We start from the raw sequence: 14,629 nt of genomic DNA on the forward strand, positions 1-14,629 counted from the left end.
AAATTTTGTCATAAAATGCCAGACGATAATAATGGTGTACTCCTTGATACAATCGTTCTGCAATGCGGTAGAAGTCAATCAAGTGTGCGTGGATTTCAGAGCAGAACTGGAATCGGTGAGTTTAATCGCTCCTCGGTAGCAACGAGCTCTAGTTTAGAAATTTAATGTATTTTATTCTTTCTATCCCTCTTACGATTATTGCGTTTTGACCGTGTGCCTAAGGTAAATAGATCTGGCGTTCTATATGCCTGAACTACCGTATAACCACTTAAAACAACATATATTGCATGTTTCTTTCTGTGCGTAACTATCTGTTTGCCTAGGTTTGCACAATTTGTGAAGATATTATAAAAGCAAAAGTAAGGGACTACTGCAGTTTCAGCGGGATACGACCCACAGGTCTCATTGGATTTTGAAAAAGGTATGCGCCGTTTGATTGGTTACTGTCCAGCAGCAGGCGCGAGGAGAAGGGGGGGGAGCAGCAACAGCAGTGGATTTAAAGGATACGTTTCTCGCGTGTTGTGTGTCTCGAGACGCTGTTCGATACTTAAGAGGTAGCAGCTCGTGAAAATGGTGTTGTTTGGAAGGACAGAAAATGTTGAGCGTCGCGAGCTTTTGGCCAGCATGGAACAGATGGGTTTAGGTAAACCGATAGACAACGGTAAGTCTTAAGGAACGATAATTATTTTTTGCTGTCATCTTATTCTCAAACCATAATATAGTACTCGTTGCCGAAATCCTCTTCTTCATTTCCAGAAAGGCTGATTATTGTGCTACACTCGTCGTCAATTTATTTTCACCGTAGCTTCGTTACACTCATAGACTCTGATTTTTTTTTTTTTTTTTAGTTAAGTAAGTAGAGGAAATATTTCTGCTCAGCTGTCAGTAATGTGAGCATATTGACAACCTGTTGATAATGCGTACGGTATTGATCTTACACTGTGCCCGACCCACCCTACTGCGCTCTTTCAAGCTCGCTGTTCGCGGAGAACCTCATGTTTGAAACACTACCTTCATGATTTCAAACAGCGTTTTACCAACAATGGAATACAGAGTTTGCGTTATAAATTATCTAATTAAGCAGACTGAATAGTGCAACAGCTTCATTCAAAAGAAGTAGTTAAGCGACAGTCATTTCATCGTCCTGTTAATCACCCTCCTACAAGAAACACAGTATAAGGCACTCACGTGCATGTGATACTAAGTAGCGCAGTGTTTACAAACAAAACCGGTGGTGAGTTTTCACGTTAAAAAGTGTTGCAAGTATTCGGGACCATGTTACCAGTGCTGCGTACAATAACGTATGGTGTGGTTTGCAGGACAGTATAATGAATAAAATTTGTGATTTTTTAAAAGAAATTATTAGAACCATGTATAGTGTAAAAGAAATAATAAGACAAAATTACAGCTGTTATCACTGTTAATTATAGTCGTCCATTGCGTTATATTAATTACCTGAAAATGGTCTATATTGATTTTAGTAACCAATCGCAGAAGTAATCTGAACTTACTTTGTTTCCTTCTTCTTCCGAAGATAGTTACCGTTTGTAGTATTTAAATCCCCGAAAACGGAATGTCAGATAATACTATTCGTAGTACAGCACCGTTCAATTATCTAGTGTTCTTGCTGTTCATTTGAGAGATGAGCCTTGGGAGAAACGAGTACTTCGATGCTGCCGGTATTTTTTTTTTTTTTTTTTTTTTTTTTTTTCCTCCACTGAAGCTCACGTTGAGATTGTGAACACCCAAACCAAAAGTTGCTGAAAAATTAAATGAAGTTTTTGTAACCCTGCTCCCAATCAATAGCAGGAGAAGATCTTCATCATCCATGAAGAGACAGCAAAATTCAGACTTTTAGATTGTAGCTAAAGACAGACTGATGGTGAAACAATTTTTCAAAACAAAAATACGTATTGGTGGCGGTGTAGAGGTGGGGAGGGCGGGTTATAGGGATCCATGGGTAGTGCTGACGGGAAAATGGAGACCTCGGCGCCAAACAACACTATGAATCTCTATAACGTGTGTCTAGTGAAATATTAATTCAGGCTTAGACATGGAAAACGGTTAAACATCGACTTCTTGTGCTACACTGCTTGGAGCTGGAGGGAGTTGAGCCACAAGCAAATAGTGTGACGTAAAATGAGACCGGCGTTCATATCTTTGATCATGAACTGAAAAGGCGGTAAATGAAATGGCATCGCACAAGATCACCGAAGGAGGATAAAGAAGTAGAATTGTGCAGTCCCCAGGAAAAGTAATGGCTAGTGTCTTTTGGGATAAGTAGAATGTGACCCTTTCACTGCTGTTTTGTGTATTTTTGAGAAACCTTTCACTGTTGTTTTGCGTTATATAGTATCAATTTGAAAAAAAACTATATCTTCACTGTTTAGCTTTTCAGTGACAATGCACAGTCGCAAGTGCGTGCATAAATCACTCCTGAAATTGTGAACGTTGACCTCTTACAGGTCACCTCTAGAACGATAAAATAATCTTTTCGGACCGCTTACAAGGCACCGTTCATACTGAGACGATACCATATGCAATGAGACACGTTGCACTGCAACTCATCGTTGTCGTCACTCTGAAGATTCAGACACTTTAAAATTTCTCATGCCCGTCGCTAGGAGGCAGAGACAGTAATTGTTACTGCGAAATAATATATCCTCTTGTTGAAAGATTGTTGAAAATGAGGCACATTATACTAAAAGGTGAACAATTACCCACGTCTCTCATCTAGAAAGTAAATATAAGCAAAATATGAACTTATAGAGTATCGGACCATCTGTGAGATTTGATTCAGGACTTTCTAGCTGACAGAACTCAACGCGTCGTTTTTAACGGAATAAAACGAACATGTGTGAAAGTAAGTTCTAGAGCACTCCAAGGAAATGTTCTATAGCCGTTATTATTCACGTATATACTGATTTCTAGTGTATAACGTCGGAAACTCCTTTGACTTGACCATAGGTGATGCTGTTGCAGTCAGCAAAATTGCAACGCCAGCAAATTCTAATGAAAAACAGATAGACCTGCAGAGCATTGACACCTGGTTCAAGAGCACGTAATTTACCATCCTCAAAAAAAATGTAAATTGTTGCGCATAAATATGCTTTTGTTTGTTGATTTAGAGGCGTATTCTGTGGGACACTACAAAATATAAACAGGTCCATTCAGAATAAACGTAGGAGCATGCTGTCGGCAGACGTGGTGATGCTGCACGATAATGCCAGAAACCGTGGTGACGTATCACCTCAGCAACTTTTTGAAAAATTCAAATGAGAGGTGACGGATCCCCCTCTCTTCAATCCATATTTAGCACAAAATGGTTTCCACCATTTCCTGGAAACGACAGAGTGGCTGGCTGTATGCAGTTTCAACTCAATCGAGAAAATGCATTATTTAAGTATCGGATAATTCAAAAAGAATGAACAGATTTCAGTTGTTTATTGTAGACAAACTATAACACATTGCGCATATCACTACATAGAGGAAAGTTCAAAGTTTTGATACAGCTGTGCTGGTGTGTATTTGTAGCAACATGGTGACTACACCACAAGAGAAATACTTTAGTATGTTGGAATTTTCGTGAATTCAAAGAAAATGGCTCTGAGCACTATGTGACATAACTTCTGAGGTCATCAGTCGCCTAGAACTTAGAACTAATTAAACCTAACTAACCTAAGGACATCACACACATCCATGCCCGAGGCAGGATTCGAACCTGCGACCGTAGTGGTCGCTCGGCTCCAGACTGTAGCGCCTAGAACCGCACGGCCACTCCGTCGGCTCGTGAAGTCAATCCACTGTTGTGCAACGTGCTTTGCGCCGTCGATTCAGCAAGACACCGCCTCTGCTAAAGTAGGTTTTGTGACTGGCGTACAAAATTCCTGGAAGTTGGTTGCATTTGCAAAGAGAAGAGCAGTGGTCGGCCACCCACGTCTGATGAAAATGTCGAGGGGTGTCCAAGATGCGTTCACTACGAAGCCCTCGGAAGTCAGTACGGGCAGGCCACAATAGTGTAGCGTGTTGTGAAGCGATGCCTGCATATGGTGCCTCACAAGTTACAATTGCTGCAGGAATTGGATCCCGGCGGCCATAACAGCAGGTGCGAATTTTGCATTTCAGTTCTCCAGCACATAGCAGAGGGCACTTTTCCGAACGACGCATCTTTTCGGGCGAATCGACGTATTATCGATCGGGTAAAAGAAATCGCCGTGACGTAAGAATTTGGGGTGTAACAAAATCCTGGCGTTGTCGTCGAACACGAAAGAGAGACACCGAAACGGAATGTGTTTTAAAGTGTTTCTGTTTATAAAGTTTATGGGCCTTTTTTTTTTTTTTTTTTTTTTTTTTTTTTTTTTTTTTTTTTTTTTTTTTTTTTTGCGGAGGAAACTGTTGCAGGAATGTCATACCTGGAAGTGTTGCAAAATTGGTGGTTTCCTCAACTTCACGAAGATTCCAATGGTCTCATTTTTATGCATGACAGCGCCCTCCTCACTTACACCTTGTGGTGCGGCGTTATCTCAACAACAGCATCCCACAACGTTGGACTGGAAGAGTGGGCAACAAGATCTTGCTCATTGCTTTGGGCCTCACAAGTCGCCAGACCTCATACTTTGCCATTTTCTTCTTTGGAGGCATATAAAAGATAGATTTTTTGTCCTCCTGTGGCAGCTACTCTTCAAGAGCCGAGAAACCGAATTGTTGAAGCTGTCGATTAAATAAACAGGGTCCTGTTGATTCGTGTTTGGAACGAAATGGATTACCGTTTTGATGTTTCTCGAGCAACGCATGGTGTTCATGTAGAGTGTATGGTATAGTGTCTGTGCGAACATAAAACTGAACTTTCTGTCTCTAGTGGCATGCGTAATGTGTTTCTGTCTTGCATACTATGTCGGTAATAAACAATAGAAATCTATTCTTTCTTTCTGAAGTCCCTGCATATAAGACGTCGAGATCCTGCGGTGGATCACCCGAAGACTGATCCAGAATTGCTAAAAATGTAGGTGGACGCATACACTTTACTTAGGCCAAATATGAAAATAAATCTTGTGCGTACAGCAGTTGTGGAAGATACATTTTGGTCCAAGGAGGATGTATGTGGCTGCCGTAAGCAGCGTTAATTCGTACTGTGGTCAGCAACCAAGAGCCGTTCTAAGGCGCAAGATATTTACGACGGAATTTCTAAAGCGTGATAATCTTTCCTCTGGCTCTAAGCAAGATTATTTTACAAAGCACTTACTGTGGGTGTTTTTCGCACGATTACCAGCACCTGCAATTACACATCTACACATCTTCCATAATACAGGCGCGGACGTCCACTCGCTGTTCTCATAAATTCTTTCACAACGGATCGTAACACAAGCCTTCGGATGTAACACAACACACACACACACACACACACACACACATTCATGTTTTAGATTGATAAAAAAGTGAGGCCGCAGCTGTGGAGGCCGCAGTCGTAGTGCCATTTTGCTGCAGCTGATGAGAATGCCCCTAACAATCAGCAGCGCATTGGCCCTCCGATTTTAGTGCTGAAACACAGGAATATTTGATTGACAGAACACAGGACATTATACCAGACGGTGAATATTCCACACAGTTGTAAGTACACCGGGTGTGCCCCAAGGAAGCGTAACAGGATCTCCATTGTTATCAACATTCAGAAACGATTTATAAGATACTATCATCATTGCTACAAGATGATTAACTGTTCTCTACAGTAAAGTTGCGTTGTTTGACCCTGCTGAGATATTGCAGAAATACCTTGACAGAATGTCTGATTGGTGTAATGAATGCCTGTTCTCTTTAAATGTGGATAAATGTAATATAATACCAATAGCAAAGACAAGGAACCTACACTAACTTGTTACATGATTTGTGGTGGACATGTTGAGCACATCACATCATATATACGTACTGGACGATAATACTAAGGAGTGATCTGAACTGGGACGATTGTCGCGTCCCAGCACAGGCCCTGTCGCCAGCTTTGGGCAAAGCTGTGGCCTGTATGGTGCAATCAGGACGTTGTCGACAACGTGGCTGAGGTCTACTAAGTTACCTTTCGTGGAGTGGTGCTTAGCACAGGTGATTTTGGAGCGGAGAGGAGAAGCTGGCTTTTTAGGGTGTAAATAAGGTTGCAAACACTTAAGTATACAACTTAAAAGCAATTTATTTCCCAATAGTTCAATCTTATTCAGAGAGGTGTCTTACAGTGGCTTCATATCTTTGTACATCAACAATTACACTCTACCGCTCTATATGTTGGCCCTTTCCAGTAACTTCTGGTTCCTGAGTTCTACCTTTCGCTATCAGAGGTAAGCGCTCTGCTAGAAACTCGTTCCGACCATACACAGTCAAATACTCTAACCGCAATAGGAGACAATTGTGAGACAGTGCTCGTTTCACTGTATACTCTGACATACAGAAAATACTAATAACCATTCGTTGCGACTTACGCAGTTAGATACCTTATTCACATTAGGAGACAAGTGCAAGACTGCGCTTGTTGCTCTGTATGTTCTGATACACAGAAAATAACATTATTTGTGAGCGACTCACGCCATCATTCACAATAGAATACATGTACGAGACAGTGATAGTGCTCCTATATTTTGAGACACGGAAAATATCAACTATTACTAGTCACTGCTACTGGAGACAAACTCTACAGAGCTTGTTCCTTATTAACAGGCAGAAAACTCGAGATACGAGGGGCGGTCAAGAAGTAATACGACGCACTTTTTTTCTCGGCCTACTTCCGTTCAAAAACGCGGGATTTGTTGTGGGACATCAAGTGGAATATTCCCGCTGCAGCCTCCATTCATGAAGTTCCGGTGGCGCTATACATAGCCTTCCGAATGGCGTCTGTGACGGAGGTGCAGAGAGCTGTCATTGAGTTTCTTTTGGTGGAAAACCAGAGCATCGAAGATATTCATAGGCGCTTGCAGAATGTCTACGGAGACCTGGCAGTGAACAAAAGCACGGTGAGTCGTTGGGCGATGCGTCGGTCAACAGCGCAACAAGTCGCGCAAACCTGTCCGATCTCCCGTGTGCCGACCCACCGCACGCGCAGCCACTTGCATCTGTCTGGCCGAATGAACAACGATGGACGCACTTCGTGGGTAGCGGTACGTGGATGACTGGCAGGCGGTTGCTGCAGCAAGACGTTGGCTCCGACGTCGACCAGTAGAGAGGTGCCGTGTAGACATCCTGGCCGCCTTAGTGAGGTGGTGTAAGGCCGTGCGTTGAACGGAGGTTATGTTGAAAAATAGAGTTTGTAGCCGAAAGAGTGAGGAATAATATGGCGTACTGAAATCGTGAATGAAACTAACATGTTTTCAGAAAAAAATGTGTTGCATTACTTACTGAAAGACCCAAATAACTGTTGCCAAATACTTGTCGGAAACTCAGTTCTTCTCCGTCGAATTTATACAGACTTCCTCTAGTTTTTTTACTGCACCAGTGTCAAAGGGTGACTCTATACGACCGCTCCCGATGACTCGGCTGCTGTACCAGCTTCTTCCTGGTAATCACTCTTCGTGGCACTGATAGTGACTGCGACTGCTTTGCTCGTGGGTGAATTTCTCTAGCAGCACTGGTTTTCCACATGTTACCGAAGGTGTTTCTGATTTTTGGAGACGTCCAGTCTCGGTTGAAAATGTTCTCAAACACGGCAGCCTCGCCATTACTTCCGTGTTCGCCTCTACCTCCTGGCTGCGGTTTTTTGCTATTGCATACAGGTGTGTCATCACCCCAGCGATGATCGTGACTGTGGCACATCACTTTCGTTTCTGTGTGTTGACAGATACGCTTGTTCTGCTTTCCACCGGCCGCATGCTACACACATCATGCTACACAGATGAGTATTTTGCAGAGTTTTACAGAACCTATTTTTCCTATGGGATAAAAAAAAACTGGAGGATCGCTGGACCAAATGTATATCCCTCAAAGGAGACTATGTCGAGAAGTAAGGTGAGTTGTTTGCAAAGCAAACATTTTTTCTTGCTATTTTACCAGACTTACCAAATCACACTCGAACATGAAAAGTCGATACTGTAACAAAGATGATAAAGACAGAGAATTCATCAAACTAGTGAATGAAACAATAGTCACTATAAAGCCCTATTTATTACATGTCCTTATAGACTCCACGTTAAACACAAACAACAAAGAAGATTGACATTCATGAAGTATCAATACAGATTACAATCGAATTAAATTGCCAACACCCTGACAAAGGCCAAATAAGGGATCTGGAATGAGAAAGTTTGAACCAGCGCATTTAGGGAGGCAGCTAAGTCTGCGGAAGCCAAACAATAATAGCCGATTATTAATCTAGAAGAAAGGAAAGAACAACAGAAGGAATCATGCACGCACCTACTGCGCTGAATGGGCATATGTAGAGCCTGCAATTGCTAATAAGAGTAATTGAAATAAAAATGTGGAAGTCCTAACATGGATCTGAAGCCTTCACATACATACTACAGCTCGGCCTGTGAACGCTGCTGTTTCTCACTGTACTTAAAAGCTACCGGTGCCTGCCTGTTGTGATGGCTACAAGACTCTAAGTCATCTGTCCTGCATCGAAGGCTGCTCTCCTTCAGAGCCCAGAGTCGAAGTCCATCTCCTGCACAAAGTGCCCCCTGTCGAGTCTCGGATGGAAGAGTTCTACTGGGCACTCTCAGAAAGAAGTGAATTTTTACTCTTACTTTGTGAGTGTGAGCCTCGTGCATGAAAATTATCGCCAATGACAGTGGTTCTTCTAAGTGCCAACCCATCAGATACGTTCTAGCAAGGCAGCAGTCTCCCTCCCATGCTCAGTTTTAATATGATTAATCAACAGTTGGGATTTTTAGCGCTGCAGCTCAGAAACAAGCAGCATTTGACTCCCACAGTCTGTACTGTTCCTTGTTCCAGGCAATAAGGCTTCCCCCAGATACGCAAAGGCGAGCTCCATTCTCCCACTCCAGAATTTATTTATGTTAACCAGTGGTGGCTGCTCTTACAGTTTCTTACCAAAAACCAACAACCTCCATTACGTTGGCCAGCCCGATGGCTGATGGTGGCACAGCGCCAAACACAAAGTTGCAGAACGGCCTGTTTTCATTCCACCTCTTAGATCTTATCTCTAAACTGTCCCTTGCCCAGCATTTCCAAGAATGCACGGATCCTGCAGAGCTTAGTTCTTTAAGCCTCTGCATACCCTATTGCTGTTAGCTTACGGGAAAAATTCATGATTCAGGCCTGGCGCCGGTGGACGCGCCATTTTAAAAACAGTCTTTTATTACTCGTTGCCACTCGTCACTTAGGACGCAAGTACTATTGTCATCCGGCGGGTCTCTGCTGACACACAATACGCCGGGCCTAGCAGCTTCCTACGTGGCGTCTAGTCTCCCTCGGCGGTCGTGGGACGTGCACTTGGAAAAGGAACCGTAGCCCCTCGGGACTAATGGCTCGACAGTGGCACTCCCGTCTCTGCTCTGCGAAGCTTCACTCGATTCAATAGGACTCTGAACTACTCATTTAAGTAATCATCCAGAAAACTAAATTAATGTGGAATTCTAGTGGTTAAATACGGCAATTTTGGCGCTAACCTTATAAGTACTCGTACTTCCGTCTCTCGACACAAATTAATTAAGATTATCTGGTTTCATCAATTTAATAGAGTCTGATTATGATGCATGGCAGTTTTGATAAAAATGGTAGGGTACTATAAGTTCTGGAGAGACTACTTTGTTTTGGGATCGTAATTGACCTCGAACAGGTATTTTGCATTTATGGCGATCGTGTTATATTAAATGAGCTTACAATGTAAGAGTTGACTTACTACCAAATCATTGCCCAATACAGCATTTCATAAATGAGTCGTGTCGCACTCTCTATCGTAGAACTGATTACAAACACTCGTTACAAACGAAATCGTGCAAGTGAGGGAAGGAAAGGTTCAAAGCTCTGTCGATGACAAGGCGTTGCAAACGAAACATCCCGACATTTTGCGATTTAGGGAAATCGTAGAAAACCTACATCTGGTTGGCTGGACGGGGATTTGAACCACTGTTTTCTCGAATGCGAGTCCAGTGCTTTACCGCAGTGCCACCTGAATCGGTGTCACGATTGAGTGGGGTCAATCATAGCCTTTCTACAAGGTAACATCCTTTTTGGGGGACACCATATTCATAATTTTAGGCTCTTTGTTACCTAAATAAACGGTCCAGTCACAGTAATGTGGCCTCCGCCTATGTTGGACGTCAGCATGCCATAATCACTCACAGAGGGCAGGTGGCAGCAGTAGCCGAAACGGCCAAGTTCGTTAAAGTAAACCGTGCACAGCAAAATGGCGGTATTGCAAACCGGCGCCGAGACAACTGTGATGCTGCGCTGCAGAATATATTGGGGCATCAAGGATTGCCCAGTATGAGAATAGAAGTTCAAGGCATGTGGCTACGCCTTCAATAATAAAAATTGACATTAAAACAATAGCTTTTTGGTTTTCATATTTTTTCTGCTTTTAAATGATTTAAAAATACATTAGCTGTGTGGTAAATTTTTTATATTTTTTTTCTTTTTTTTCTTCTTTTTATTTTATTTTTTTATTTCTCTCTCTCTCTCTCTCTCTCTCTCTCTCTCTCTTTTTTTCATTCGCTCACACATTCACACAATATATACATTGTACTCACACATACATATTACAGTTAACACATTCTCACACTCATTCATTCACCTTTTGATAAAATAATAATAATAAATAAATAAATGATAAATACAATAAAATAAGATTAAAATATAATTAAAATAAAATAAATTTTAAGATTAAAATAAAATTAAAATTAAAAGTAAAATCATTAAAATTGTTAAAGTTATTAAAATTATATAAAAATTTATACACAAAATGTGTAGTCTTGTTATTCGCGTAGGTCATCGGGCAATCTGGTGGAGGCCAGGTAGTGCACCCTGTGTCCAAGTTGTCGTACAAGTTCGTTATCTGACTGTTTTCATAGAAGGTTTTTGCAGTGGTTCTGAATCGGTCTTTCAAATAGGGTACCCCTGCGAGTTGGTGAAGTTCATTCGTTGGGAACCGGTATGGCAGATGGAGTGCTCTTTTCAGAGCACGATTCTGAATTCTTTGTAGCCGTTGTATGTGGGTTGGAGCAGCATTGCTCCACACGACAGCAGCGTAGTCTAAGATTGGTCGCACCAGTGTAAGGTACAATATCAACCCCAGTCTTGATGGTAGTGTTGACGCTGGATTTAATAATGGGTAGAGCTGTACCATTTTTCTCCTGGCTTTCTCTCGAATATCTTCTATATGAGTTTGCCATGTCAATCGCCTATCAAGGGTCACACCCAAGTATTTTGCTGTTTTTGACCACGAGACTGGGGTGCCCCTTATCTCAATGGGCTGGATGTTAGGTGGAAGTGGTCTTATACAAATTGCTATTGCCTGTGTCTTTGTGGCGTTGAAAGACAGTCGCTATTTCGTTGCCCAATCACTCAGCTTATTACATGCTTGTTGCTGTCTTGCCTGGAGGTGTGCAGCATTCATACTTCGGGAGTAAATGGCTGTATTATCGGCGTATAAAGATAGGTGTGTTCTGGCCGTCGATGGTAGGTCGGATGTATACAAGATGTATAACAGTGGTCCCAGAACACTGCCCTGAGGTACTCCTGCTTTGATTGGTCTGGTGGACGATATACCATCTTGAGTGCGGACATGAAATGTCCGGTTTTCTAGATAACTCTTCAGGAGTGTTGCGTGTGACACGGGGACCCCTATATCTAGAAGTCTATACAGGAGTCCCTCGTGCCACACGCAATCAAAGGCACGAGAAACATCCAGAAATACAGCCCCGAAGAATTCTTTCCTTTCCATGGCGCTGAATGCTTCCTCAACTAGGCGTAGTAGCTGCTGGGTGGTGGAAAGGCTTCGGCGAAAGCCGAACTGGACGTCTGGTATCAGATGCTCTGCTTCCACATGCTGTTGAAGTCTCTTTATGTATAAACGTTCAAGAAGTTTCGATATGGCAGGTAACTGTGATGCACCGTGGGCCATAGAAGAAAGGAGTGAACGACGGCTACGTAGATGTGTATGGATGAACAGGCACGTACCTATTGAGCGATTGACTACCCGGATGAACCGAGGGGCTACCAACAGTGTCTCCTCGACGACAGTTCAGAGAACGTAAGGGCCTCGGAAGCAGGTGGCTGGTTCGTGCACCCGTGCTGACGGCTGTTCATCGGCGACGAAGGCTGGAATTTTGCCCCTGATGCCGCAACTGGATGTCTACTGAATGGCGGCCAGTGCCCTTTTCAGATAATTCACATTTTATGCCCCATCGTTGGCGTCTAAGGCGTGAAACGTCTGAAAGCAAATACTTTGCAACCAAAAGGGAGCGTTATGATGTGGGGAGTGTTTTCGTAGCATTCCCTGAGTAGTATCGTCATTCTGGAAGGTCCAGTGTCTAACAACACTACCACAACAAAGGTCAAAAATTAATTATGATTGTAGTGTTGCTCACGCTGCCAAATATTGCATTTTCGGGCAACAACAAAGCTATATTATGTGGCAGGTGTCATTAGAGCACAGTTAATAAAGTCATTTCTTGAAATAATGGATAAACTAGGCACTCATCTTTTCGTGTTTCCCACGATGGTCTCGTTGTGAACTCCTGGCTCAATCGTCGAAAATCTAGGTAGTGATGATTCCAAGCTCGGATGCAAAGAGGGCTTGGTGTTACTCTGCGATATTCAAAAGTTTTATAGACGTGTTTCATAAACCGTTCTTGAAGATTAAACTTTTGCAAGTTAGGACAATGGTGATGTAAAATCAGCACTCCGAATTTAAGTTACACTTCTTTTTTATTACTTTTGTTGCAATATCACGTAACTCGTTCCAAAACATCACTTCACAATATAAAACATACTTGAAAATATCTTCCTCACTGTTAAAGTTCACATTTCATAAACTGACTACAATTTGCGTCGTTTTAACATGACGACCAAAACTTGACTCTCTAATAACCGCTTACGCGCCCAAAAGTCAGAGTTACAAGTACGTCAAAAATCATAGTGACAAAAGAAAGAATACATAAGAATAATATCATTGCAATATATACATATCGATGTATCGAAGTACCTCTACATTAATGAAATCAAATCTGAATGTTGTCACAGAAATATGTTAACTATTTTACAGAAACACAGTAGAATATTGCTGGTATTGAGAGGTTGAGGTGAGGTGCCGTAATGGTTACGTAATTCAAGTACCATTACAAGTGGAAGAACACAAATATGCATCTATCCTCGGGGACTATGTCCAGCTCTACAAGCAGCTTTTATTCCTCGGCACAATGTCATCTACCAATAAGACAATACAATGTGTCACACAGATCACAGTGTACATGTGTGGTTCGAAGATCAAGTGGCCATTAAACTCCCCGAATTTAAACCCAATCTAGGATCTGTAGGACCACCTCGATCGGGCTGTTCGCACCTCAACCGAGCAACCTAGCGCAGTGGCCACTGCGCTGTAGTAGACAAGGCTCCACATCGCTGTCGATGCCTTCCAGAACATCGCAGACTCTCTTCCTGCACGACTCGTAGTGGTCTGCGCTGCAAAAGGTGGTTGTTGAGGCTTTTAACAGGTGGTCACATTAATGTGACTGGACGGAGTAGTTTAGTAGAGTATGAGAACGCAAAGTTTGGATTCACGAGCGTGAACACCGGAGCTGCATACGTTGTGAAAACTGGCCTGGTAGGTGGAGACTGCGTCAGACGGTGACCAGAGAGACCCACCATATGGAGAACCAAATAGGGAAGTCCAAGTCGCGGTGTGCCAGCAACAGAGTTGTAACAGGCCAGACATGGCGCGTACCGATTAGCTTCATGAAGAACGTACCGACTACAGTGCGCCGTTCTGCCAACTTTACGTTCTGGTCTCTGGCAGGTAGTGCCGCTACTGCAGCCGCCTTTTGCGCTCCTTGTGGCAGACGTTTTCAGTATCGACTGTACCACGCGGAGGCGGTACAAGAAATGCTACCTCATCTCTAACACTAATTCATCTTTGACAAATTACAGTGGAATTAACGAAACTACAATTCATACAATCACATACAATTCATACAATACAGTCCTTAAGAACAGGAAATACGCAGCCCTTCACGTAAAACCATACATTACGCGGAAAGTGATTGGAAACTGGGTAGCCAACTTACGGACCAATAGTTTTTTCTTCCACTCAATTCTTTCTTTGTTTACGTACATGGTCCCTGTAGCATATGTCCCGTGCTAACCTAGTTCTCATGGTGGCTCCACACTCTAAGTTACCCCTCGGATTTATGTGTTCAGTTCCTGCTGTTCAGTTCGGAATGTTTTTGCAGCAACATGTCGCTAGCGATGCTCACTCGTCTCTCATAAGTTTCAGGGCCGTATGACAGTTTACTTCAATGTTCGGGGACCCCAGCCACCGAGGAATGGTTTTCATTCAGTGTTGATTTTTCGCCCATGTTATTCCACGAGTCATACAAGCCGAAGTCGCTTGAAGTCTCGAACACACTTGCCGACACCGTTTCTCTGTTGAAACTGAGTAGCCACTCATTTTGCCTGAAGAAAGTATGGCCATAAC

At 42.8% G+C, this 14,629-nt stretch overlaps 1 protein-coding gene across 3 annotated transcripts in view; it reads left to right on the forward strand.

Annotated features, from left to right (window-relative positions):
- The window catches only part of LOC124594917 (protein PALS2), a 344,549-nt gene continuing 329,920 nt past the window's right edge, over positions 1–14,629 (forward strand). For 2 of the 3 annotated variants that reach the window (XM_047133405.1, XM_047133407.1), the window contains exon 1: positions 1–115. In XM_047133405.1, the coding sequence (XP_046989361.1) occupies positions 16–115 (100 nt within the window). In that variant the 5' untranslated portion in view covers positions 1–15. Of the gene's footprint in view, positions 116–525; positions 662–14,629 lie in introns of those variants that run through there. The other variant, XM_047133406.1, reaches the window with a different exon arrangement.

The sequence above is a fragment of the Schistocerca americana genome, chromosome 2, assembly GCF_021461395.2.
Source record: "Schistocerca americana isolate TAMUIC-IGC-003095 chromosome 2, iqSchAmer2.1, whole genome shotgun sequence".
NCBI lineage: Eukaryota > Metazoa > Arthropoda > Insecta > Orthoptera > Acrididae > Schistocerca > Schistocerca americana.